Below are 26,307 nucleotides of genomic sequence, written 5' to 3' on the forward strand. Positions count from 1 at the left end.
CTGTATAACCTGTTGGGGACTGTAAACGTGGCCTAGAATATGAGAATGGGCGGCCCTTGGTCAGAAAAGCGGTTACGTTATGTTTCAATTTATTGCAAAAGATAATCTCTGAACTTTGAATCAAACCATTTTTTGTGAATTAACTTGTACATTGTTGTAATCAGCCTCATATCTTGACCTACACTTAGAAATCGATGGTAAAGGAAAACTATTGACCAAATTTTACGACACACGTGATGACTTTTCATTCAGAATTGTCAACTTTCCTTTCATCTGTGGCAACATTCCTTCGGCACCTGCGTATGGAGTGTTCATATCACAACTCATACGTTATGCCAGAGCTTGCCGAAATTACGCAGGCTTTTTGTATTGCGCTAGAACTCTAACAAATAGGCTTCTGGAACAGGGTTATGTAGCTGCAAGATTGAAGTCATCACTGCAGTTTTATGGTCGTCATCATGAACTCGTGGATCTTTATGGTGTATCCATCTGCACCATGAAAACTGATTTATTCAACGGGTCATAGTTTTCCTTTCCTCGTTTGTCTACCTGGACTTGACTTTTTATGAGCAACTCGGCGGGTGTTTCTAGAAAAGCAGAAGACGCTTACCCTACCGGTACATCTGGTCCATGCTCCCAGTTTTTAGTGGAGTCCGAGTTGCTCATTTGCTTTTGTTACTTTGTATGTATGGTTTTAGTTACTTCATGTTCTTTGTTGTGTATGTCTGTTTTCCATGTCTGGTCTTTGTCCCTGGATTACATTCTTTTGATTACCGCTATAACCTTGGTTCCCTTGATTACTCTTGTACAAAATGTATTCATACCCAGGTTAAGGATTTTGAGAAATAAACACTTCACTAAAATGTAAGACCCTTTAAAATGCGGATTATTAGTAAAATCAATTCATATCAACATTTCCGAAATATAATATTTGCCAAAAATTAAAAAAAATATTTTATGTAACTGAACAGTCTCATGCCGTTTTAGAACTATACAGTCCTCTGCCGTTTCCGTTTTAGAACTATCTTAACCACATTTGAAATCTTTTCATTTATTTATAAATGCTGTCGATCTCGTTTAAACTAAGGTACGAATAATTTGCATGTATATGCTACAATTTTAAGATGTTTCATAAACGTATAAAACTGTTTTGTACATTATTCTTATAGGAGAATAAGGAACAAGAAATTACACAAAGCTGAAATAAAAACAGGGACTTGTAAATCCAAAAGTGGTGAAAATCATTAAATTTTAGTGCTGTATATTCTGTTCCGGAATGTTAAGTGCTATTAAAAATTTGGGAAAGAAACAACTTCGACACACTGAGATAGATGAATCTTATTCACTATATAAGACTTTTCGACTTTGCACAGGGTACAAAACATTGAATATGATACATCAGCCGAATTATATTGGCCGCATTGAAGCGTAGACCTATACGTCTCCATGTTCGAAAAAACGTTTTTTTCCTGCTTTATCTATGCTCCTTACCTACCATGATCTCACGGAAACCAAATTTAATAGTATGTTACACCGACTGAAATACTTTCACGCAAAATATACAAGTTAGATTGGGTACTGATGAAAAACTATAGAAAGCTTAGCTTTAGTGCGCACAAAACATTGAAATCATCCCCGCAAACCGTGTCGCCAACAAGAGAACACGATAAAACTGTCAGATCAGAGGAAAATGCGGGTCCAGACACTTTGAAATGGTGGGTGCCAGTCGAGGTTCCTCAGAGAACCGGGGATCCTAGGACATTATTTAGCATTTTTGTTAATTTTACGCATGAAAATTACTTTTCCCATAAAAAGAAGAGGTGCCAACCCCCTGCTTCCACCCTTATATTCTAAATTCACCCTGTTCAACCGAACATAAAATATTTATGTGCATAACTGCCCAAATTTCAAGGCAAAGACCTCTCGCATACTAGTAACCATTATCTCATATATAGGCATAAATAATCAAAAAATCATATTTGATTTTGTCAGGCACGGTGACCATGCTAATTTAATTTCACATATATAACACATATCTAATAAATGCCGTGTCCACAAATTGCACAAAATAATCCAGGATTATTAATTTTCGCTGAAAAGTCCTCATAAAACATACACTGGCTGACACAACCTATAAATAAACAAATGTTATCATTAATATAAACTTATAAGAAATATATATTATTGAAATGTAAATATGTCTACAATATTTCCATCCGACGTGGTCACCGCCCAAACCTCGATAATTTAAAAACGTGCCAAATTTCTTTATATACTGCCCGTGCATGGCAAACCGGTTCATATCAAATCTAACAATAGCCTGAACTATGAAAATTACTACGCGTATAGCACATAAATATATTTCTGGATTCACCCTGTTGTTTCGTATTGTTACTTTGAAGTTCGAATAAAATTTACTATAATTTTAAGTATCATTCATTATTTAGTATGACCCCAAAAAGTTTAACTTGATACGTCACTGAGTGACGAGTGTACTACCACAAAAAAAAGCTACGAGTGGTCTCAAGAAAGGTCTGCAGTTGCTTCCTGCTGCGTACCTGATGACCCTTTTGTTATTACTTAAGTCAGTGCCTATATTTCACCACACAAGCAATGAACATCGATGTGCTAATTAACGACCACGCTGAAGACACAATACCATTTTTCAGAACGGGGTATTCTAGGCTAAAAACCACCAATTCCACTTCCCATAGGCTTCTATGCTAATTTCACAATATTCAATGGCTTCTCTGGACTTTACCTTAACTTTAACCTGCAGAGGACTATATATCAGCATGATTCTACATATGTCAGCTCACAATCCTCAGAATGGCATGTGGGGTTAGCAGACTTGCAGTGCAGTACTGGTCACCGGAAGTGAAGTGTCTGATGAAAACATGGGAAATCCCAGTGTTTTCACAAGATAGGGGTATATTTAGAAATCATTATGGAGATTAGGCTTCACATCACAAGAAGCAAAATGCACCTATAAAAAGTACAGAAATGTTTTTCCTTTCAGAAACTGTTTAAATTTTTTAAATGAGATGAGAACTTTTTTCACAGCACTATGAGGAACAGGGGTAATTTCTGCGTAGGACTATTTTTGCCTACGTTCCAAATGCTCATTCGTTGAATTGGTGGTCTGTAACCTTCTAATGCTTACATCGCATCACTTTCCACGCGTTCAGCTCGATATTTTATTTTCCTTTACTAAATTAAACATTGGAAATATGTAATACCGTGATCAATATTTCACCTGGAATCATATAAAAATTCCGATTTTAATGGAAACGTCATATAATCGATCGTTTAGCGGATACAAGTGTGATGGGACGATATTAAGTAAAAATAGAACTGTTTATGGGTGTGTGTAGAGTCTGACTTATATTAAAAATACCCTTAATAGGCGCTTTGAAGAAGGATTATTGACTTTTTCGGGTAAGGTGTTTTCATGTTTTGTGATGAATTATCAATGTCCTAGATTCTTAGAACGCCACTTTATGAAACATTAATGGGAATTTCAGGTAGTGTGTTATAATACTAGTATGAGTACAATGTATATAATGTTCCTACATCTATATATAATATATATAAGGAGCCAAGTAAGAACCACACAAAAAGTGCATTGCATTAACGAATTTCAACTAGAGAAATTTACTAATAAATTAGGCAGAGCTCTGTTTTCTGTGACTTATTAGTTTTGCCTATTCACTACGAATCCGTTCTCCTGCACCAAAGAAACAGTGTAGTTTCAAATCGATTTCGATATTGATTAAAAATTAGACATGATGTAAAAAACGTATTTCATATAATTTTCTGTTGACTTTTCGTCGTCAAAACAAAGTAGTTGGACATTCAATTTTCTGTTTGATTATTATATTTCTGATAGTTATTTACAATTAATTATTAAATATTTAGACAGCCACAAGGGAAGGGACTGAAAACAATGCATTATATTGAGCTCTGTATACAATGTTAAAACCTTTTTGATTAGTAACTGGAATGAAGTTAGAAAGGAGACTGATACTATATATAGCGTCATATGCAGGAGTTAATAAGATATGATCAGCGTGAGTTAATAGAATCACAGAATAATAATAGTAAAACAATTTAGAAATAAACAGGAAATAAATAGGAGTCTATATCCCAACGCTTTACAGAATAGCGTGTGTAATATATATTCATGTTTATTAAGAAGAGAAGGCCAGTCGAAAATCATTTTTAAAACGTTTAACAAGACAATTTAAATAATGAGTTTTTTCCAAAAAAGACAGGTTTTGCTGGGATGCAATACTTTTGTCCCAAACTTAAAAATCTCTCCAAGGCAGTACTGTATATGGATGACATACTATACTTAGACAAATAATGATGGCGCAGTAGCTATACAACACAAAATTCTTGAAATTTATTAACTCACAATTAGATATTGCATTAAGTACCATATTTTATTCGATCGAATATTCAATACAAATTTCTATCCACAAATCAAAATGATGTAGTTTGTATAAGGTCAAGATTTTTTAATTATCTAAAAGCTTTAATAAACAAGATCATCGCTCTGAAACTATTGGTTTATAAATAGTGTAAATCAATACGACCTACCCGGCACTGAAATATTTATGTTCATTATATGCTAGGGTGTCCGATAAATCTGTAGACAAGCATAGTCTCAGTAGGTACAAAAGACGTTTTTAGTCAGGAATGGAAAAACTTGTTTCTCGGGTACAACATGTACATGTAAGTACTTATAAATTCTCGTGCATTGATAATTCCTTTAAATCTTTTTTTTTTGTATCAATTAATTCATAATATTAATATTTTTATTATTAATCTTACAAATAGCAAGTTATAAAATTAGGTTCATATCATTCACTATTCGTACAGTTTGTTGTTCGACAGTTTTTCTTGTTGTATTTTTCGTCTTTCGTCTTTCAGTCTGATGATTGTAGAACTGTTTTACTTTTTGTTGGTCTGAATTTTCTCTGACCCTGCAACCATCTCCCTGTTCTGTGTTAATGGCTGTACGTTATTTTGATAGTTTATTGAGTCACGCGAACTGCCAAATATATTACAAATGTATAGAACATTTATATAATCCTCCCATATCTGGGTCTTAGGGTAGACAAAAAACGTGCCTTGGAAGGTTATGGCGTTATGTGACTTCAATTAAGATAATGCATGTCATCAATCCAAAACGTGTTCGGCTCTGCATCAGCTTGTCGGTCGATACGTCTTTTTCTTCTCTATAGATTTCCAAAATACTTGGTGTGTTACTAGAAAAATTGAAACCGCTCACTGAAGAGAGATACCTACTCTAATAAAATCTATGTTTTCTTATTTCTTTCAATATTCTGTTTGGTTTATTTGTTTCTGTGATTTTTTTTATTTTCTTTTCAATGTGTTTGCATGATTATTTTCGTTTCCGAGTGGTTGCCTTTGTTTCTTCGTGTGTGTTTTGCGAGGTTATTTTTCTGTGTGATTATGTATTTCTGTTTTTATTGACTTTAAGAAATTCAATGTTTATCACTGTAACCGTTGCAGTCCTTCTAAGTTTTAAAACTGAATGTGATAATTTCCTAAAGGGTTAATGATCAGTATACACAAATTATCGAAAAGAATAAAATATAATTACATATATGAACTGAAGATAAAGGAAAGAAAACAACAGCACTAGCGATATGAACATACACAGAAACCGGGAATGTCAACTGGTGCTCCGGATAGATAAACATATTTTGCCCCACCAGCGGGACTCAATACATTACATGAGAGTAAAATCCGATTAGAGACTAGCTTAAAAAATGTAGCTCCCTCGATATACAGTATATTATGGCGGGTCCACAAAGAGGTCCCACAAGAAACAACAGAACAACCCTTTGGGTCGATTCATACCTGGCCAATATCAGTTCAGTTAAGATTCAAATCTAGCAAAGACTTCAAGCTTAATCTAAGATGGTTCACATATTTTTTTTTAGAGAGCAAGGCAAAAATTTAAGATGGTGGATACGTCTGACTGGCGAAATGAAGTTTCCAGAGAGTTATTCAATTCTCTTGAAGACATGTACCACCATGATCGGCACACCGACACCCAGCTTAAAGTCGGTGACAGAACATTTAAATGTCATAGAGTGGTGTTGGCAGCAGCGTCACCTTATTTCGATGCCATGTTTTCATCAGGAATGTTAGAAAGCCAAAACGGGACCGTTAATATACACGACTGTAGTATTGAGGTTTTTCAAAATATTTTGGACTTCGTATATTCGGGAATAAAAGTTGTAACTTTCGACAATTGTGAAGATCTATTGAAGGCAGCAGCAATATTCCAAATGCGACAGTTACATGAGAAATGTGAGCAATACCTACTGAGCAATCTGACTCCAGATAACTGCCTTGGTGCCTGGAAATTAGCGAAGTCGTATGACTGTCCGTCTTTATGCAAAAAGGCTTGGCTGTTAATTTTAATGAACTTCACAGACATTTGTAGATCAGAAGATTTTATGTTTTTGGACAAAGATGAACTCATTAGAATAATAACTGACGACAACCTGAATGTAACAAATGAAGAAGTCGTTTGCGATGCGGTTTTTCGATGGTACGAAAAAAACGTACCGAACAGGAAAGAAGACACAATAAACTTGTTCGAATATCTTCGCCTGCCACTACTAGGGTCTGAGTACCTTTTGCACGAGGTAGAACCGATGGAATTAGTAAGAGAAAGCTCAAGATGCAGAGATATTGTAAAAGAAGCAATCACATATCACATGTTACCTGCAAGACGCTCGGAGTTTAATTCTGTGAGAATAGCCTTTCGGAACAATCTGACGATGGAGGAAGTTCTTATTGTATTAGGGGGTTACAACAGTCAGTCTGAAAAGGTAGTAGACGTGTTTGCCTTCAGTTTCTTGCAACAAAAATGGTTTTTTTTAACACCATTACTGTTTCCGCTAGGTCGCGAATTCGCTTCGTGCGTGTATGGAAATGACATTTTCGTTTCCGGTGGTTCACAGAAACTTGACTGCCTACTCCGATATCGATCCGAAAATAACGAATGGTATAGATGCACGTCACCAGTACAAGGACGACGGCGCCATGCAATGGTTGCTCTTGGTGGGTCCATCTACGTTCTGGGTGGTTTCGACGACAATATTAAAGAGGAGTCTTCGAAAACATTGTCGAGTGTTGAGGAATATGATATCAATCAAAGGACATGGAAAAAGGGTGGACATTTACCAATTGCTGTACGTTCAATGTCGGCGACAGTGTCTAAAGAAAAGATTTTTGTTTTTGGTGGAATACTTGCAGACGACAAGGAGACAAAATCCATTCAGTACTTCGACACCCGCCTTCAGTCAAGTTGTGTGGTCGAAAGCCTTCCTTCGCCTTACAAATTGTCCAGAGCAATTGTGTCAGACAAGAGCATGTATGTGGTTTGTACCGATGGTAACGTCATTTGTGTGTCAGAGGAGGGTGCATGCAAGATCGTTGCAACAATACCAAATTTTCAACGTCGCCGTTTCTGTGCAATCCATCATAAAGGTTGTATTTTGATTTTGGGTGGAGAAAGTGGAAATTCAATTCATCAGAATATAATATCAATCGACTTGACGAGCAAGCATATAGATCATAGCAAAACTACGATCATACCACCTAGAGCTAATTTCGCCGGACTGAAGATTGTCATGCAAAAGAAATTTCTCACACGCGAATTTTTCATGTCTGAAAAGGGACAGAACTGAACTTGTTTTGTGACATATATTAACATTGTGACAACAGTTTGGTTGTGTCTATAAGCATGCTTTATTCTTTTTTTTTATATCGCGAGGTGCTTTAATTGTAATCAAATGTTCAGAGTTTGATCAATTCTGCTTTTAAAATTCTACACTGTCCCTTCTTTTTAATAATGAATTCAGCAAACACGGCGTCTTCAAAAAATTGACGTCATTCAATTTACATACGTTTAGTTCTCTCGGAATTGTTGGAAGATGTATGCAAACAAAATACTATACTTTTTATCAACTTAAAAGTTTTATGTCATAAAAGTCTGTTGAGTAAGAAGTATATTTATACATTGCGCATTGATTAACTTTTACATAGGGTAATGATATCTATCTCCCATGCCCACAGTTTTATGATGAATGATTCAAACTTTTTCAGTTCTAGTTTGTGTGTATGTGCTTGTAAAGATATCCAGCCATTTTTTTCTAAAAAGCTTACAAATCTAATTTGGTTTTATATAGCTGTGATTTTCCCTTGTGGCATTGAAGGCGTTTATTTTTTACTTTACGGACAATCAAAAATGTCTAATGGTATGTGTTTGAATGAAGTGCCTACTTTTATGTGGAATAAATCTTATTATTGTTTTTATTGTCATTTGCCATTCAATGTTTTAGTTGAATAAGAGTGACGTATTTAAAGATGGTAAAGTCTAGTTAGTACGACAAAAACATCTTCATACATTTTAAAATTTACACACCAGTACCACAAACTATACACGATATGATGATGTTACCCCTTTCAATTTAAATAGCATTGTTCAGAAAGAACATATTTCTTGACGATTCTTGGAAAGAAGAAGAGCACTTTTAAAAGGAACCATTTAATATATTCTTTAAACGAATGTACAAAACATACAGTTGTAGTCTAATGAATAATAGAGTTACTACATATGCACGAAAAAGATTACTGGTACTAAATAATAGTGTTATTTCCATACATCATTTGTAATATGTACTTACAATGGAAAAAAAGTGTTTATGGTTAAGTACAAACAACAGTTGCAAATGTATTACAGCTATCAACTCTAGCTATAGTCATGTTACATTGCGCAAGATTTCTCTCGTTTCCAGTGCAGATGATACTAGAAATAACAAAACGGCTTTTTCCTTGTGTACTTGTTTCCGCTGAACCCTTTTCTCCTTTGCTGTTAAAAAGTAAATAAATGAAAAATAAACCAAGAAAAACATAAATAAACGATCAATTTAAGTAAATTCTTCGAATTCTGCTAATTTATGTTGTAATATATAAATGTTACGAGAGGTTTAATCAAAGTCCGTCTCTTTAAGATTGAGTTATATGAACTTCCGATAGGCACACATATATACACCCCGGAATGTCGAAATTGAAAAATGTACAACACATTCTTTTTAAAATAGGATATCATTTTGATCCATTTTTTTTTGGTGACACAATACAGAGAGATTCTGAATTATTAAAAAGTAAGTAATATACCCTTGAATGAAATACCATATCAATAATGCATTAAGTTGAACTAACCCAAACAGGAAAAATAAAAACGCCACAAAAAGCATAAATATCTCCACTTTTTTGTGGATCATATGAATAACTAATGAATAAAATAGTAAAGGACAAACATATACAACAATATAAAACAGTCTTAGGTATGTAATAAACATCAATTATATGTAACAGTGATTCATGACATTGGCCTTCAATCCAAACCAAATAAGCATGATTGTTTTTCCTTGATATTTACAAAAGTTTCATTGAAATCTAACCAAAATTATGATTTTTTTAAAAATGAAGTAATTAAAGTACTTCATCTGTCATTTACAGCAATTTTGTCACGTATCATCGCGACACACATTGAGCTAGCATTGTGCATATACATGTTTGAGAGTTATCAATGCCTTCAAATATATAATTACATCTCTTTACTCAAAATCTCTGGTTTCTATAGTCAAGTCAGAGTTTTTTTTCCAATGAGAGTACTTAGATGTATTTGCAAACCATTACCCTGAATATCAGAATATTTAATTATACTCGAATTCACCTCAGCCTGTTTGCAGTTTTTTTTAGATTATTTTTTTTATTACTCAAAAGTTCCTTTAAAAAACTATTCGAGTGTAGGTTGAACAGTATTACCGAGAAAGATAACACATAATGTAGACCAAAAAGGTGCTACAAGCTAGTGTCTTATCGTTAGATCTTATAAGCAATAAATATAAATGAGATGTATGTCCAGGTAGTAATGGGTGTTAGGATTTAATTAACACTAATCGAACGATTACTGAGATAGGCCCGTACCATTGACACGATATGAAAGTATGACAGACAGATATTTCTAGAAATAACCACAATCTACGTTTCCTGAAAAGTTTACATAATATACAACTGTATTTTTTTTAACAAATAATGATAATTTAAATTTTTTTTTAATTTAAACTTTTTAGTTTTGATTTCATAAGGGTTCAAAACTTCTGTATTACAAGAGTCTGATATGTTCAGTTGATTTATACGTTGTTGGTACTGTCAGTTTAATTGATGAGAACTTTGAGATCCCAAGTCTTTTCACATTATCTTTGCTCACCTGAAGCCCAACGACCGACACAAAACAACTGCCGCTGAGTTGTCCCATCCAGGATCACATACTTGGCCCTTCATTTTATTCAAGAAAACAGTTACAGGACCGTTACCTTCTATGTCGCCTTGCAAAATAGCGGCAGCTAGATCTAAAAAACACAGATACTAGCAAATGTTACAATAGAAAAAAATCTTTGTACAAGTGTAAACTCAACATAGGGTCACATAAGATAATATGTTACATTAAAATCTATTCAATTTGGTTTAAAAACAGCCTAAATGTATTCATGATGAACACTTCCGACGTAAATTTTATACCTTGTCATACATTCTGGAAAGAGTAATCAAGGGAACCGAGATTGTAGCGGAAATCAAAAGAATGTTATCCAGGGACAAAGAACAGACGTGGAAAACAGACACACACAACAAGGAACATGAAATAACCAAAATAATACGTACAAAGCAACAAAAGTAAATCCGCAACTCGGACTCTAATTGAGAATATGGACCATGTGCACCGGTAGGGTAAGCGTCCTCTGTTTTCTAGAAACATCCGCAAAGTTGCCCATAAAAAGTCAAGTCCGGGGTAGACGAAAGAGGAAAGGAAAACGATTACACGTTGAACAAATCGGTTCTCTTAGTGCAGACGGATACACCGTAGCAATCCACCAGTTCATGGTGACGGCCATTAAACTTTTGTAGTGATGACTTCAATCCTGTAGCAATATAACCCTGTATTTTGAAGCCATGCTGAAGGGATGTTGCCACAAATGAAAGGAAAATTGACAATACGGAATAAAATGTCATCGTGCTTGCCGTACCGTTTGGTCAATAGTTTTACTTTACTATCGATCTCTAACTGTAGGTCAAGGTATAAGGCTGTCTTCACAGTGTCTGTTGTATCCTTTATCTCGAATTCTTTAGGGTAAAAAGTTTACAAATTATCATACGTCTGGAGTATGATAATGAAAGTACGTACCATTGGAATAAAAGTAAAAAAAATATGCACACAAAACTTTTGTCGGAACAAGGAAAGGAAAATAATATGAAATCTTTATTGTTATATATACATATTCTTAATTCCATAAATTAATTTTCCAAAAGCGACCTGATTTTTAAAGTCATTTTGTGGAAACATGTCTAACTGATAGCTTAGTGAAAATATTTCTTGTATGGATTGAAAGCGGACAAAAATGTCTGTGATGACCAACGTACAATTAATTCATATCGTACCGGATTCAATTTAATCCAATATTGTCAAAGATTTACCAATTTCCATGGAATTTCGCAGCTTCTTAGAAATATATATAATTCAAACGACATGCAATACCCATTAAGTAGCAGTCCGCCTAAGAATCATGCAATTTTCACTGAAAGTGATTTATTGATGTCAGATATTTTATCCAAATTGACTTTAAATCAGTTGGATATATAAGAAAAACAATGAATAAAATGAAAAAATGAAAAATGTTTTCACCGTTACCATAGCAATTACCACTCCTTAGCAATCACTAATTTAGGGCCTAATAATCACAAAAATGTTACAATTTGAATGTATTTTTGTATATCTAATGGTAGAAATTTACCAAACTAAATAATTATATTAATGAAGTGTATCTTATGGGAAAACAATTTACAATAAAGTACAAAGCAATCTGGTTTAGATCTGGTTACCATAGCAACCAAAATTCTTAATTTTTGACAATTTGAAATATACAAAAAAGGCTATGTTCAGACCCGTTTTGCTAACAAGAGGAAGAAGATATTATCCAAATGTATGCATGGATGTGTAGTAAATGCTCTCCACTGAAACTTATCAAAAATAAAAATATGTAGCATATCTTTGTTTTTTGCTCATTTGGACCTTAAATCACCCACATAAAGACTTCTTCTTAACACTTTTCATACAAACTTTGTCCAGACCATAACTTTTTTGTCTTTTGATCTAGACTTCTAATATTTGGTATGTTATTATATCCTCTCGGGGCAAAGTGTCACGTTCCAGAGTGGTTGACCTTTGACCTTGACCTTTAACCTCAAGGTCAAATAACATACAAATTTTGGCAAAATATGATACAAAATTCTTTCTGTGCCATTACCTTTTGGTCCTTTTACTTAGATATCTGACCTGTTTGACATTTAAGTAAATCACATTAAGTTAGAGTGTAATGTTCTAGATTAGATGACTTCTGACCTTGGCCTTTGACTCCAAGGTCAAATGACATACAAAGTCTTGGCAAAATATACAAAATTCTGTCCGGGCTATAATTTTCATTTGTCTTTTTACTTAGACATCTGATATTTGGTATGGGATTATGTTTTCTCAAGGCGAGGCGCCTCGTACTAGATTGGTTGACATTTGAACTTGACCTTTAACCTCATGGTCAACTACAAATAACATATCAACTTTTGACTTGCTTTATTTCCATTAACTGATCTTATATGGTTTTAGATAAGAAGATTTTCAAAATTGCACATGTACATGTGGAAACATTTAGAACTGTTTCAGGAGTCATAACTCCTACATTAGTAGACAAATCGTTTCGAAAATGTCGGTATTGGTCAATCTTATGATGCTAAACTATATAACCCTCCAAAAAAAGGGCAACAACCTTTGAGTTGTTTGCAAAAAATTGCCTTCTGATCCTTATGTTCTATTTTTAGTGACAGGGGTTATGTTTTTGTCATGGATCAAGAATCCCAACATTTATTTTGTGTGCAATACCATACAGAACATTTGTTTTTGTGAGAATATTTTCAAAGTTGTACATACGAGGAATGCCAAAAAAACTTTTATAGGGGTCATAACTCCAACATCAGTTGTAAATATCGTTTGCAGAATTTCGGCATAGGTTTTCTCTTAATCCTGGACAATATTATCCCCTAACAGAATTACGCTAAAGGCAACAGTTTTTTTATAGTTATTTTCAAAAACAACGCCTTTAGACATCTTTGTTCTATTTCTAGTAACAGCGGATATGTTTTTTTTTTCACGGATCATAAATCCCAACAGTCATTTTGTGCACAATTATAAAGAGGAGGAGAATTTCGAAATTTTGTCGATGAGGAGGGACGCCAAGTGATGGCATAAGCTTACTTGGCCTTCAGCAAAGAGAGCTAAAAATAACAAATGTTTCTTTACTGGCCTGTTACCCCACATTTATTACTTGTAGCTGTCTAGAAACTATGTGAGAACCAAACATGGGTAACCTAAAATTATACATTTCATCTTGTCGTGGCATTTAAGAATAAATTGCATTATTGTAAAATGCGAACTACTTTAATTTATAGTCAACAAGTTTCTACTTATTATTGCCCATAAATGAGATCAGAAGTAAACTTTAATACAGTCAATGAAATGTAAAATATAGGTTGCAGACTTCGTTTGGATGCTGATTTAATATTCTAATGTATCCGTATATTACTTCAGTTATATAATCCTGCCTTTTATATTTAATGAGGTATGATACCAAAAGTACTAAATCGTGATGTTTTACAAAACATTAAGTTTTTTTGTCTTTTTTGGCATTTTCCTTTATATATTATTCCCTATAATCAACTATGCTGGAACACAGACATAAACATGTAGGTAGATTTATAAGAGAAATACATTTAGAAGGACCTAGATAACTAGAGGCTAAAGAGAGCCTGAATCGCTCACCTGGTTAACCATTTGCTTATTTGAAAAACTTGAGGAATCAGACAGCCTAAGTTAAAATCAACTAAACTGTCAAATGCAGGAAATGCTTTTCATAGCATTTTTACGACCTGAACCAGAATTTTGCTGAAGGCAACAATTTTTTTTTTTCAAAAACTTGTCTTATGACCCCTAAGTTCCATTTTTAGTATAGGCAGCCATATCTATCGACGGAGTTAAAATCATAACAGTCATTTTAAGCACAATACACTAAAGAACTATTATGCTTATTTTCATTCAATGATCTTAAATGGTTTTAGAGAAGATTTTCAAAGTTGCACATGTGAAAAAAAAACAACAAAAAACTGTCTCAGGGGTCGTAACTACTACATTAGTCAATGAATGGTTTTGAAAATTTCGGCATAGGTCTTTCTCATGATGCTTAACAATTTTACCCATGACAGAAATTTGGTAAAGGCAACGGTTTTTGAGTTATTTGCAAAAAACTGCCACCTGACCCCTATGTTCTATTTTTAGTAATGGCGGCTATCTTTTTGCATGGATCAACAATCCCAACGGTCAATATGTGTGGGATACCCTAAGGCACATATATGCCAACTTTCATTGAATTCTGTTCAGTGGATTTTGAGAAGATTTTCAAAGTTGCACATAGGAAAATGCAAAAAAAAACTGTTTCAGGGGCCGTAACTCCTACACCAGTTGACCAATCGTTTTGAAAATTTTGGCATAGCATAGGTCCGTCTCATGATGCTGAACAATATTACTTAGCCAGAAACTTTTCTAAAGGCAACGGTTTTTGAGTTATTTGCAAAAAACTGCCACCTGACTCCTATGTTCTATTTTTAGTAACGGCGGCAGTGTTTTTTTATGGATCAAACATCCCAACCGTCTTGTGCAGAACACCCTAAGGAACAACCATGCCAAGTTTAAAACCTGTCAGTCCAGTAGTTTCGGAGGAGAAGATTTTTAAAAATTTGACGACGACGACGACGACGGACGCCAAGTGATGGCATAAGCTCACTTGGCCTTTGGCCAGGTGAGCTAAAAAAGGAATAAGAGTGTTAAATCAGGTATAGAAAAGATTGCAACAAAATAAAATTAAAAAAAAGATTTTTGAAAAAGTCAACAATGACAACAGACAACTACAACGAACACAAAGTGATGGCAATAGCTCACACTGATCTTCGTCCCAGATGAGCTTAAATATACGATGAGAAAACCAACCTCTTCTTACTAAATTCTGTTACTCAAAATGTTAGTTTAAACTGCCAGATTTTGATTAATTTAAGTTTTAATTAATCTAAATTAAATATCATCTATTGGAACAAAATGTAAACTTGACCTGTAACTTATCATTGTGAACTTATCATGTCATTATCTGCAAGCGTTTAGGAAAAAAGTCCTTAAAACGATTAATTCTATAAATTTTGCTAAGTTCAAGGCCCGTAATTTCGGTAAAATGATCGAAGTGAAACCAAACACAAACTTGTATTGTAACTTATCACGGTTAATTTATAATAAAAATCATGTCAATATCTGCAAATGTTCAGAAAAAAAAATGTCAGGAAAATGGTTATTTCTGTGAATTTTGATAAGTACAAAGCCCGTAATTTCGGTAAAAATTATCGAAAAGTAAACTTAACCTTTAACTTATCACGGTGAACTTATTAACTAAAAATTTATTTCAATATCTGCAAGTGTTTAAAAAAAAGTCGGGAAAAATTAAGACGGTCTGATGGTCAGACGGGCGGGTCAAACACATTATACCCTGCACAACTGCATTGCATGGGGTGTAATTATTTAAGCTCAGAGTTCTTCTTTGAAATTAAGAGAACACATATTCCATAACAGATGTAAAAGATTAGTACTGCTACTGGAGTTCCTGGAGTTACGCACAATCAGGTGATAAAGGGCAAGTGATTCTTTACATTTACGACATACTGTGAGGTGAAATATGTCATGAAATCAGTCATTAACTTAAGCCAAAATTGTGTATGTTATTTGACCATAAGGTCAAAGGTCATGTTCAAAAGACACACACCTTGATACATGACACTCAATCTTGGCGTGAAATACCCACATACCAAATGTCAGATATATTAGTAAAAATGCACAAAAGTTATGGCACAGGCAAAATTTTGGGTGGTATTTTGCCAAAATGTGTATCTTGTTTGACCATGAGGTTGACAGGTTAAATTCAGGTAAAATTTCATCTATTCTGGTACGCAACACTGCACCTTCAGAGGATATACCAACATACTAAATATTAGAAGTCTAGGTCAAAAGACAAAAAACGTTATGGTATGGACAAATTTTGTATGAATGGCGTCAAACTAGGGTATGTTATTTGAACATGAGGTCAAAAGTCAAGTTTAAATGCCAACCACCCTAGTATGTGATGCCTGGCCTTCAGGTTTTACAATCCCATACCAAATATCAGATGTCTAAGTGAAAAGACAAAACAATTTTAGCCCAGACAAAATTTTGTATGGTATTTGGCCAAAATTTTGTATGTCATTTGACCTGGGAGTCAAATCAAGGTCAAAAGTTATCCTATCTTGAACATTATACTCTACCTTCATGTGATTTACTTACATACCAAAAAATCAGATATCTTGGTAAAAGACAAAAAACAATATGGCCAAGACAAAGTTTTTTATGGTATTTTGCAAAAATTTTAATGTTATTTGTCCTCGAGGCCAAAGGTCAAGGTCAAAGGTCACCTACCTAAAACATTACTCCCTGCCTTGATGTGATATACTTAAATGCCAAAGATCATATATCTAAGTAAAAAGACCAAAACATAATGGCACAGACAAAATTATGTATCATATTTTGCCAAAATTTGTATGTTATTTGACCTTGAGGTTAAAGGTCAAGGTCAAAAGTCTCCCACTCTGTTATGCAACAATATACCCTGAAAGGATATACCAACAAACCAAATATTAGAAGTCTAGGTCAAAAGACAAAAAAGTTATGGTCTGGACAAAGTTTGTATGAAAAACGTTAAGAAGAAAAGTCCTTACAGGTTGGGACCAGATGAGCAAAAAACAAAGATATGCTACACATTTTTATTTTTGGTATGTTTCAGTGGAGAGCACCTACTACACATCCATGCATGCATTTAATTAATATCTTCTTGCTCTTGTTAGCAAAACGGGTCTGAACATAGCCTATTTTCGTACATTTCAAATTGTCAAAAATTAAGAATTTTGATTGCTATGGTAACCAGATCTATACCAATCAGATTGCTTTGTACTTTATTGTAAAGTGTTTTTCCTAAGACATAGTTCAATAATATAATTATGTAGTTTGACAAATTTCCACAATTAGATATTAAAAAAAATACATTCAAATTGTGATGTTTTTGTGTTTTTAGGCCCAAAATTGGTGGTTGCTATGGAACGGTCGTTGCTATGGTTACAGTGAAAATATTTTTAATTTTTTTATATTAATTCTTGTTTTTCCATTAAATCCTACATATTGCCAGTCAATTTGGTTCAAATGTCTGACATCGATTAATCACCCACTGCATGATTCTTAGGTGGACTGTTACTTAATTGTTCAATAGTCAAAAGCTTTAACGACAGCTATAAAACTTATTTTAATTAACTTTTGACGGTAATAAAGATCTTCTCTAAAATAATCGTTGACTCACCTAAGCTTAATTTTGAACATTTAAACAGAATTTCTATAATTGAAAATAATTATAATTGATAAAAGGTGTGTTGTGTATTGCTAGTATAATTATACTACAGTCTATACTTGACGGTTTTAATTGTACCGGCAAACCTGTTTCATAGAAAACATTCAAACCATGTTTCCCCGATCTGCATCAATTTTGAATAGATTTAATTAGTTTATTATTTAAACAGACAGACATACTATGGATTTTTTTTAATTCGTAATACATTAAATGGGATGGTGGTGCACTCAGAAGATTAGGAATTTGACTTGAGCAAACATTGTAGGCACGAAAATATATATTCTATCATTTAAAATATACAACCTAAAATGCGTTTTAATTACTACAAGGATGTAACAACAAACACAATTGAAAACCTCTATACATTATTTGAAAAAAAGAAACAACAACATACAGGTCTAGCGCAAACCTGGAATACTAAATAAGTACTAATGGTGCTTATTTTAAGGAAAGATTTTTCTTACATGCTGTAATACTCCAGATTACAACGACGTTGTCGCCCATATGCATTCTTAAAGTAAATTTCAAAAGTGCTGAATTATTGAAATTACCGATAGTCTCATGTCAGTTTTACTTTTACATGTAAAATCTTAATTACCTTAATTTTAATCCATCTAAATTCAGACAATGCTAATGGCAAAGGTGATTCATGAAGCAGAAAAAAAATGAACAATCAGGTGTGTGTTTTTTTATCAACAAGTTTTTTTTACGTAACGATAGACAGTCATTTGGCATAATTTGTTTTTGCTTTGTTTCTGTTTTTAAATTGCCTCACTTAAATCAATCAACTCTTACAAAGTACCGATTTCATGTGAACAGTCTATTTAATGCTTATCTAAAAAAAGTATAAACAACCAAATGACAAACTAAATGAATGACTTTTTGGTATATGGGTGTTTCTGAATGAAAAAAAAGGTAAAATTGAGGGGTTTTGACGCGCACGAATCACCTCCAGTCCGATTTTTATATAGACTCCAGTAACCTAAGAAACTCATCTACTCTCATGATCAACATGCATAGTACGTACAAACCCCATGCTGTATGTTATTGGCGATTCGTCGGCTTACAAAACCATTGAGGCATACAAGGCAAGCAATCAAAAAATATCCACTAGAACAATGTAGTTATCGTGATTAGGTAAATCTGTTGAGTGTTGTGACTCTATGATATCCCATGAAAATTGCAGGAAATTGGAATAATTTTTAGTAAACATGATTACTGACAGCTGAAAAAAACCTGGGGGAAAGGTAGGCCACACTATAAAATGTTACCATAACTATGATATTAAATCATGTGTTTGGCTTGTTTCTATAAGAAACCACTCAAACCAGATAGTTGCATGGGTAATTTTCAAATGGACTTCAATATAGGGAAAATGAAATTATTTAACATAAGTACTTTATCCATAAGAAATACTAGGAAATTCAAGTAATTGGACTTCTCAAAAACAAGACAAAACGTCAAAATTTTTTGAAAGGGTTTTTGGTATTATTCAGACACTTTTGTGGTAAAAAGTAAAAGTTTTTCGCACTCAATCAGTGTGTGCATTGACACCGTTATCTACATGTAATAGTCGCTTTCTGATCAAAGGTTTCCAAACATCTATCTACTTCAAAGAATTTTATAAAGTTGTACAACAAAATAAATGAATATATCATTGTTCAAAACGTTTTGGCACAAAATGAAGATATAGATACAGATATAGACAAGTATAAAAAAGTTAAAAAGGGGTAGTTGTTTGGGAAGTACCTACACAACCTTACCACAAGAGTTCTCATCTTGTCCTCGGGAACAGTCATTAATGTTGTCACATACTCTGGATATTTCGACACATGAACCGTCGCAAATATATTCTTTACATGGTGCTGAAATCATAACATATTCTGTTGTAACATTTTTTTTATAGTTATCATAGAAAGTATAGCTACGTGTACATAAGCTCCTGTTAACACATGGGTGGGGGAACCGGAAGCTGTTGATGTTTGAAATCCTTGTGGACAGTCAACTGCTCTTGGTTTCGAAAGTCTTGTATGAAAATAAAACATAATAAATAAAAATGATATTCAGTATATCTCCTGTTGTTACAATATGATGTTTTGTCCTTGCAGTAATTGTCCAAAGTTTATGAAGCCACGTTTAGTGAGAAATTATTTGAAACGTTAACAATAGGACATCCTACCTTTGACATATAGGTGCACCCGCAGGACAATTTTAAAGTTGTCGTCCTTACATTCTATAATACCAAAATCTTTTTGCTGTAACCTTGATATAGTAAACGTTGAAGACTTTGATTTTTCTGAATATCGGATACTGTATCCCTTAGATGACGAAGTCTCCACCCTTCTTCCATTACGAAACCAGTGCAACTTTCCCTGTAACAAAATCATACGCATTTCCAATTAGTCTGCTGCGTTTGAAGCATGATACTTGGTTAGAAATGAATGATTTTGCCCTAATGTCAATGTATCATTGAGTCGTTATTTGACTTTTTAGTTTATTTTGAAGGAGTGTTAACAATTCTGTTACTGTGGATTTTATTACTTTTGTTGTCGGGACCTTTCGAAGCTTATTTGAAAGTATGTTTACACTTATTGAAGACCTCTTGGTGATCTCTGTAAGTATTTATTATCTTTATTGGAGTTATAAGATGGTGCGTTTCACTATATCTGTTCTTTTTTTCTAACGAATACCATTCAGAGGAACAATGAAAGGAAACCGCATTCAAATTAAGTACATTTAGGATTGATAGTGGGATTTTTCATGTCCTACTTTTCTCTGAGAGTTCAGTTCAATGTAATGTGCATCACTTCACAAACAATCCACAGTGAGAATTCATTGCTTCTTAATTACTGTTTTATAGAAAATGTCACGTTTCCTTATAACAAAAAAAAACTGGAAAAATATATGATGCATCTATAACCCTTGTTTTTGTTCTTCCTCTCCATAGAATTACAGACAGCAACATGATAAAACAAGTACTATCTTTAAAAAAAGATAGCCGATGCAGTAAAATTTGTTCATTTCACTTAAAATTTTCTACATTTCATTAAGAAAATAACACATGGCACGCAATTTCAATTTTCGCTAGTTCTTTTTTTTTTTCGAACGCCCCTAAGTTACCAGTATTTGGCCAATCGGGAAACAGAATTGTGATCATGTGACTTCCGTTTCCATGGGAGAGTGTCTTTAAGGTCAAAGGGTAGAAAGCGAAACTATACCGACTGTGTCGGTAAAATGAAGACGATTTTATAGAACATTTACCGAAGTATTTCCATCCTCGTGTTCACACGGCATTATAAACCTCTCTCCAACAACCATTGTTATTTCCATATCTTGTAATGGTTCTAGAAAGAAATAGCTATCTAAATCAGGAAGAGCCCAAAATTCATACAAGTAATTTCAAAAATGAAATATGATTGAGTGTTCCGAGTGTGTACTTTTTGACAATATATTTCAACCATAGTCTATCTCCTACGTACGCTCCCTCACGTACGCTGAATGTTACACTTATGTTTTTAGTGATACATCACTATCTGCAAAACTTGTACACTGCATGAATTAACCACGGATGGAAAACCAAAAATGCATAATGATTCTATTTTACAACTATGTTTGTGCAAATTTTTTTATGCAAAATTTCGTTAATTACAATGAGCAAATGAAACCCTGGCCAGGGGCGTGTCCAGGATATTTGAAAGGGGGGGCGTAGAATAAAAATTTTTGGACCTTTTTTGGCTTAAAAACATAAAATAATAGAGAATTGCACTAATGTAACGGTTCCTGACTTGGAGCATGTATATTTTATAGTTAAAGTGTCAGGGTGTGACATTTTTTATGCCGAGTTTTCTCCATTAATTGTCTATGGTATATTAAAATGATTGGATGGATCTTAACAGCAGTAGACCAATAACGAGAAATTCCAAACTCAAGGGTATAAGGAGTAACTTAACATTTCAATACCTAGGCCAGGATTTTATGAACGAGAGGCGTGATTAAGGTTGAGGGTCCATGGGGAAAATCAGAAGCTCCTGAATTTCAACAATTTAGCATCAAATTATGAAGTAATCCCTCTATTTTTGATTAAGTTCGGGTTTCGTTGAACGACACACATGATACAAGACAAATAAACACTGAAGAATAAAGTTCTTTCGTTCTGAGTATTGCTTTAATGTGGAAATATACATATTTCTAGTATACATGTACCTTGACGCAAAACCTAAAATGAACACAGAAAAATACTGACGGACTCTCATTTTCAATTACTAGAGTGGATTCATAAGAACCATTTTACGTGGATTTCTCATGGCGTAATCGTCAATAATTTTATCAAAATCAAGTTTAATGTCTCTGTGAATATACAAAAGAAGGAGAGCATTTAGGCGATCCTCCTTCATGGTGCTTCTCAAATCATTCTTGATCAACTTAAGGGATGAGTTAGCTCTTTCGGTGGAGCTTGACGTGACGCTATAGTAATATACCCCCCATCCCCCGGTATATTTAGAATGGCTATGGGGAATCGAAGTTAGTGTCACACAAAACAACCAAAATTCATGTATTATACTGATTTACTTACCGTTTTGGTTGTTTAAAAAAGGTGTCCAAGACACCTTGATACGATTTTAAGGTCTTTTGACGTTTTGTTTTTGACATCGACATCTTTGCGAATTCTTTATCACATCAACAACAATGGATACTAATCGCAGAGTCGAACACGCCGGACTCCGAGAAACGAAATTTTACGGTTGATGATGACCCATCAAATTGGGGAATCAGTATAAAAAGAAATCAGAGTATGTGTTTAATTAATGAATATGATAAATTGCCATCATTCAATACAATACTAGCAGATTATAACGATAGTTTTTTTTTTTTTTTTTTTTTTTTTTTTTAAAGGGGGGGCGTACGCCCATTACGCCCTTACCTGGACCCGCCCCTGCTGGCCCACCTATTTAAAATTATGGGAGACGGTTACGATATCCAAACCTAGAACGACCAGAGAAAAGTGAAGGCGAAGCAACGGAAACGAAATAATACAGAACAGTAAACGAAAGTAAGCTAGCGAGGTAAATGCGATGAAATTTTCTAAAACACATCCCTTATAAATAGTTTATTATCATGCCTGAAAGTCAAAAAAAAAAAAAGGAGAACCAAATATCGATTTACTTAACATGTGTTATGATACTCCAGAGATCGTGTAGTCAGCAAATTAAATCGCAGCTAGAAAATAACTGAATGTACGAAATACATGTATTTCATTTGATCGGATGATAGAGAGAGAAAAAAACACGACCCTAGTAATATATATATATATGTACTTACCATTATTTCCTGTTATAAAAGGTTTGGTCTTTTCTGTCACTTTATTTGCATCACCTTTGGTTAGAATAAAACTAAAAATCAAACCTATATAGAATGTTTCAATAAAATCAAGTTCTTTTATTCCTCATATAAAAAGTTGTATACACGGACAAAATCATAACATATGTTTTCATATGTTTTTAAACAAATGGAAACATGTTCATCACCAGTATAGTAAAAATATATTTTTGTGCGTTTAAATATACGTGAAAATCATTCGAAAACCATACTCTATCATATGTCTATATCTTCACCCATCTGTCCACCATGTGGGATGTAGATCCCTAAAAATATTGGAAATCTGGAACGGGATCAGTGTTCTGAACTACAAGAAGAAAACCCCGTCAATTTTCAGACTAGGTTATGTCTAGTTTAGTACAAAGTTTTTTTTAAACGGTTTTCACGGTTAGATCAACAAACAACGTGTAAGGACTGAAAAATAACTTACTGATCTCATTTTCTACTGATTTCAAAATCTCAAATCCTTCGGTTTTATTCGTTATTCTAAAAATAGCTTTCATGGCGTTTTGTAGGTTGGCAATCTTTTTATCAAGTACTTCTGTCTTATTCCTGACGAAATGTTCCATGTCCGTCTTCATGAAATTTCCTCTGTAGAAAAGTTGTCGTATGTCCATCTTAAGTGTCAAAAGCTGGAATTTCATGGCTCCAAACTTCCGGAATAGCTTTCTCATTTGATAGTACCTGTGGCCTTCCTCTGCACCTCGGTTTATAACTATTTGTTCTTGTAACGAAATGATTTTATCGTCCACGCGCTGATGAAGAGATCTTAATTCTTTGGATAAAATTGTGATCTTGGCTTCATTGCTTTCAATCCTGTCACATACGGTAAAAAACTCGCTAAACATAACCCAACACAACAGGTATCTTAGATAGAACTCCATTTTTCACAGCTTTGCTCTAAATTGTAACCTTCGTGTAAATGTATACTCGATTTATATGTACATGTATTACTAATTTTGTAAATGACCAACGGAAGTACATGGTTATGCATACCAATATCTACTTCTTCCCTTAATTTGATGTGGAGATTAGTTCAAGTGTATTTAGTGGAGGATTGGTGGAAAACTAACGAATCTAGTAACTTATTTATCATCCACAAGTTTGCAGTTTTCTGTATTTTTAGTCGTAATTATAGAGCAGAGAAAGGGATATTTCAAACTATTGGGACACTTTAAGCTGCAAAACAATACATCAAATATGGTTCAGTTTCACGAATACTGTCAGAAACACCACCAAAAGATATAACTATTCCATCTCTTCATTATTTACCAACAATTTCTCGAGAAACTTTAATTTGTTGTAGGGTCGCAACATAGAACAACTATTACAAACAAAGCAATTTCAAATGCTTTTTACATAATACCGACCATTTTTTATTCCGAAGGAGAGGGCTAGGTTTTGATGCCGGGTAAGATTTTTTTCGCAAAAGTGCAAAATTTACATCTATATTTCAGCAGCAACCTAAATTAATATTTTTATTTCAAAATCTGCCTTCACCACGCGGGAAATGTCGGATCATTTAATTTTTTTTCAATGAGTACAGCTCCAAAAGGATGCCAGCCCTCTCCCTTGTTAATAAAATGGTCAGTGCCTTAATAAGCAAGACAGACGAAATAATAAATAACGAACCTATATTATGCTTAAAATTAAAACTAGAAACCTAAGAACCTATTAACGCAAACTGAACCACGTTTAAGATGACCAAATATTACCGATAAATCATACCATTATTACTCATGCTAGAGTCAGGGATTCAAATTAGCACTGGTCCAAAGTCCAAGACCCTCAATTTCTGATGATGATCCGTTGGAATATCATTTACATAGGTCCAGGACCTACCTTATTAAGGTTTACTCTTATTAAAGAACTTTCACTTTCTTATATAGAACCTTCCATTTAGTAGGAAGATAAGTCCAAGATCTGACACTCTTGGAAGTAAATTTGAACCCCTGTAGAGTTTTGGCCCTAGCAAACCTATCTTTCTGAAACAGTGTTGATCATCAGTCTGAGCTTTGTTGTATAGAACATTTCGTAACAATATCATAGAGATCCATATGCATATATTTGAGTTATACAGCTAAATTCTATGAAATTCTTGTATTGCACCCCTTTTTGGTTCCCATTTCCAGTTGGGACAATAACCCCCAAAATCAAAACAAACCTTCCACTTACAATTTGGAACTTCCTTGTAAAAAAATGATTCACATGACATAGAAGTCACACCCTGAAAACTTGGGACAAATACCTTATTATACAGGCTCAACATTTAAACCTGATACTTCTCTAGAGTTTTGATTGATAAATAAAACCCAGTTTAAATCAAAGAAAATAAACAATTTACAATTTCATGTCAACTGGTGGAAGCATTTATGAGTAACAGGAAATGGAAATGGAAATTGTTTAATTCAATCAAATTAAGCCCTGTAGCTCAAGAAATGAAGTATTTGAATTATTTCAAAATCAAAAGGGGGCTACATATATTCAAAAAATGTCAAGAATATTGAAAGTAGCTTTTTCAAGTAATTTCAGAAATATGGAAAATTTCCCTTTTATCAAAGTCCCAAATCTTAAAAACAAACACACACAAAAAAAAAACAAGAACAAAAAACACCAGAAAGTCAAAACAACTAAAAGAGGGGTTACATCAATGGCTATTTCCAAATATTTCATGAAAATGGGTGCAAGCACTTTTGAGTTACGGCAAAATTCCTTTTCTTATGAATAAGGTCTCATAAATCTGTATCTTAAGATCAGAAATTTGCTAAAAATAAATTGGAGTGTACATCAATATAAATAAACAGTTCATCCAAGTTCAGTGAACATTGCAGCAAGTGTTTAAGAGTCAGCGTCTGAAGACAGAGAATTTCCACATATTTGTGTGAATAAAATCGAATAACTCAAAAAATAAATCTGAAATTTACGCAAATTAAAAGGACACATATCATTTCAATACCCTTTCCAACTTTGTAGGTCAGTTGTACTGATATTTTAGATGATTGCATTTGAATAAGTAATTGATTAAATAAGCAAAACTATAGCCGAGGCTTCCAGGAGCCTGAATCATTCACCTTGTTCATGTTTCACATTTCAAGGGCAATAACTCTAGTAAGGAGTCATCCTAGAACTTCGACTCAAAAGATTATGGTAGATCATTTCATCCACTGAAAGTTCTTTCTGTGAAAATAACTACAATTTTCAAGGCATTGACTAAAAAATGTTGAAATTTGGAAATTGAAAGGACATG

General features: G+C 33.7%; 2 protein-coding genes across 3 annotated transcripts; one reads left to right on the plus strand and one right to left on the minus strand.

Annotated features, from left to right (window-relative positions):
* Positions 1-3,141: 3,141 nt before the first annotated feature.
* Positions 3,142-8,360, plus strand: LOC148612397 (kelch-like protein 35). Of its 2 annotated transcripts, none has more exons than XM_088593781.1 (2): positions 3,142-3,438; positions 5,976-8,360. In XM_088593781.1, exon 2 carries the CDS (start codon positions 5,997-5,999, stop codon positions 7,734-7,736), a length of 1,740 nt encoding a protein of 579 aa, XP_088449907.1. In that variant the 5' UTR covers positions 3,142-3,438; positions 5,976-5,996; the 3' UTR covers positions 7,737-8,360. The 2 variants fall into 2 exon arrangements, with proteins under 2 accessions (XP_088449907.1, XP_088449906.1); XM_088593780.1 differs by lacking the exon at positions 3,142-3,438 and adding an exon at positions 4,622-4,737.
* A 228-nt stretch (positions 8,361-8,588) lies between these two features.
* On the minus strand, positions 8,589-26,195 carry LOC148612398 (uncharacterized). Its single transcript, XM_088593792.1, has 7 exons — positions 23,491-26,195; positions 23,004-23,057; positions 20,946-21,028; positions 19,864-20,056; positions 19,448-19,549; positions 10,328-10,469; positions 8,589-8,920 (listed from the first exon to the last, which is right to left on the minus strand). The coding sequence occupies exons 1-7, from the start codon at positions 23,942-23,944 to the stop codon at positions 8,758-8,760; spliced, it is 1,191 nt and encodes a 396-aa protein (XP_088449918.1). The 5' UTR covers positions 23,945-26,195; the 3' UTR covers positions 8,589-8,757.
* Positions 26,196-26,307: the final 112 nt, after the last annotated feature.

The sequence above is a fragment of the Perna viridis genome, chromosome 7, assembly GCF_037379345.1.
Source record: "Perna viridis isolate PV_CMFRI_1.1 ecotype Kerala chromosome 7, ASM3737934v1, whole genome shotgun sequence".
Taxonomy (NCBI): domain Eukaryota; kingdom Metazoa; phylum Mollusca; class Bivalvia; order Mytilida; family Mytilidae; genus Perna; species Perna viridis.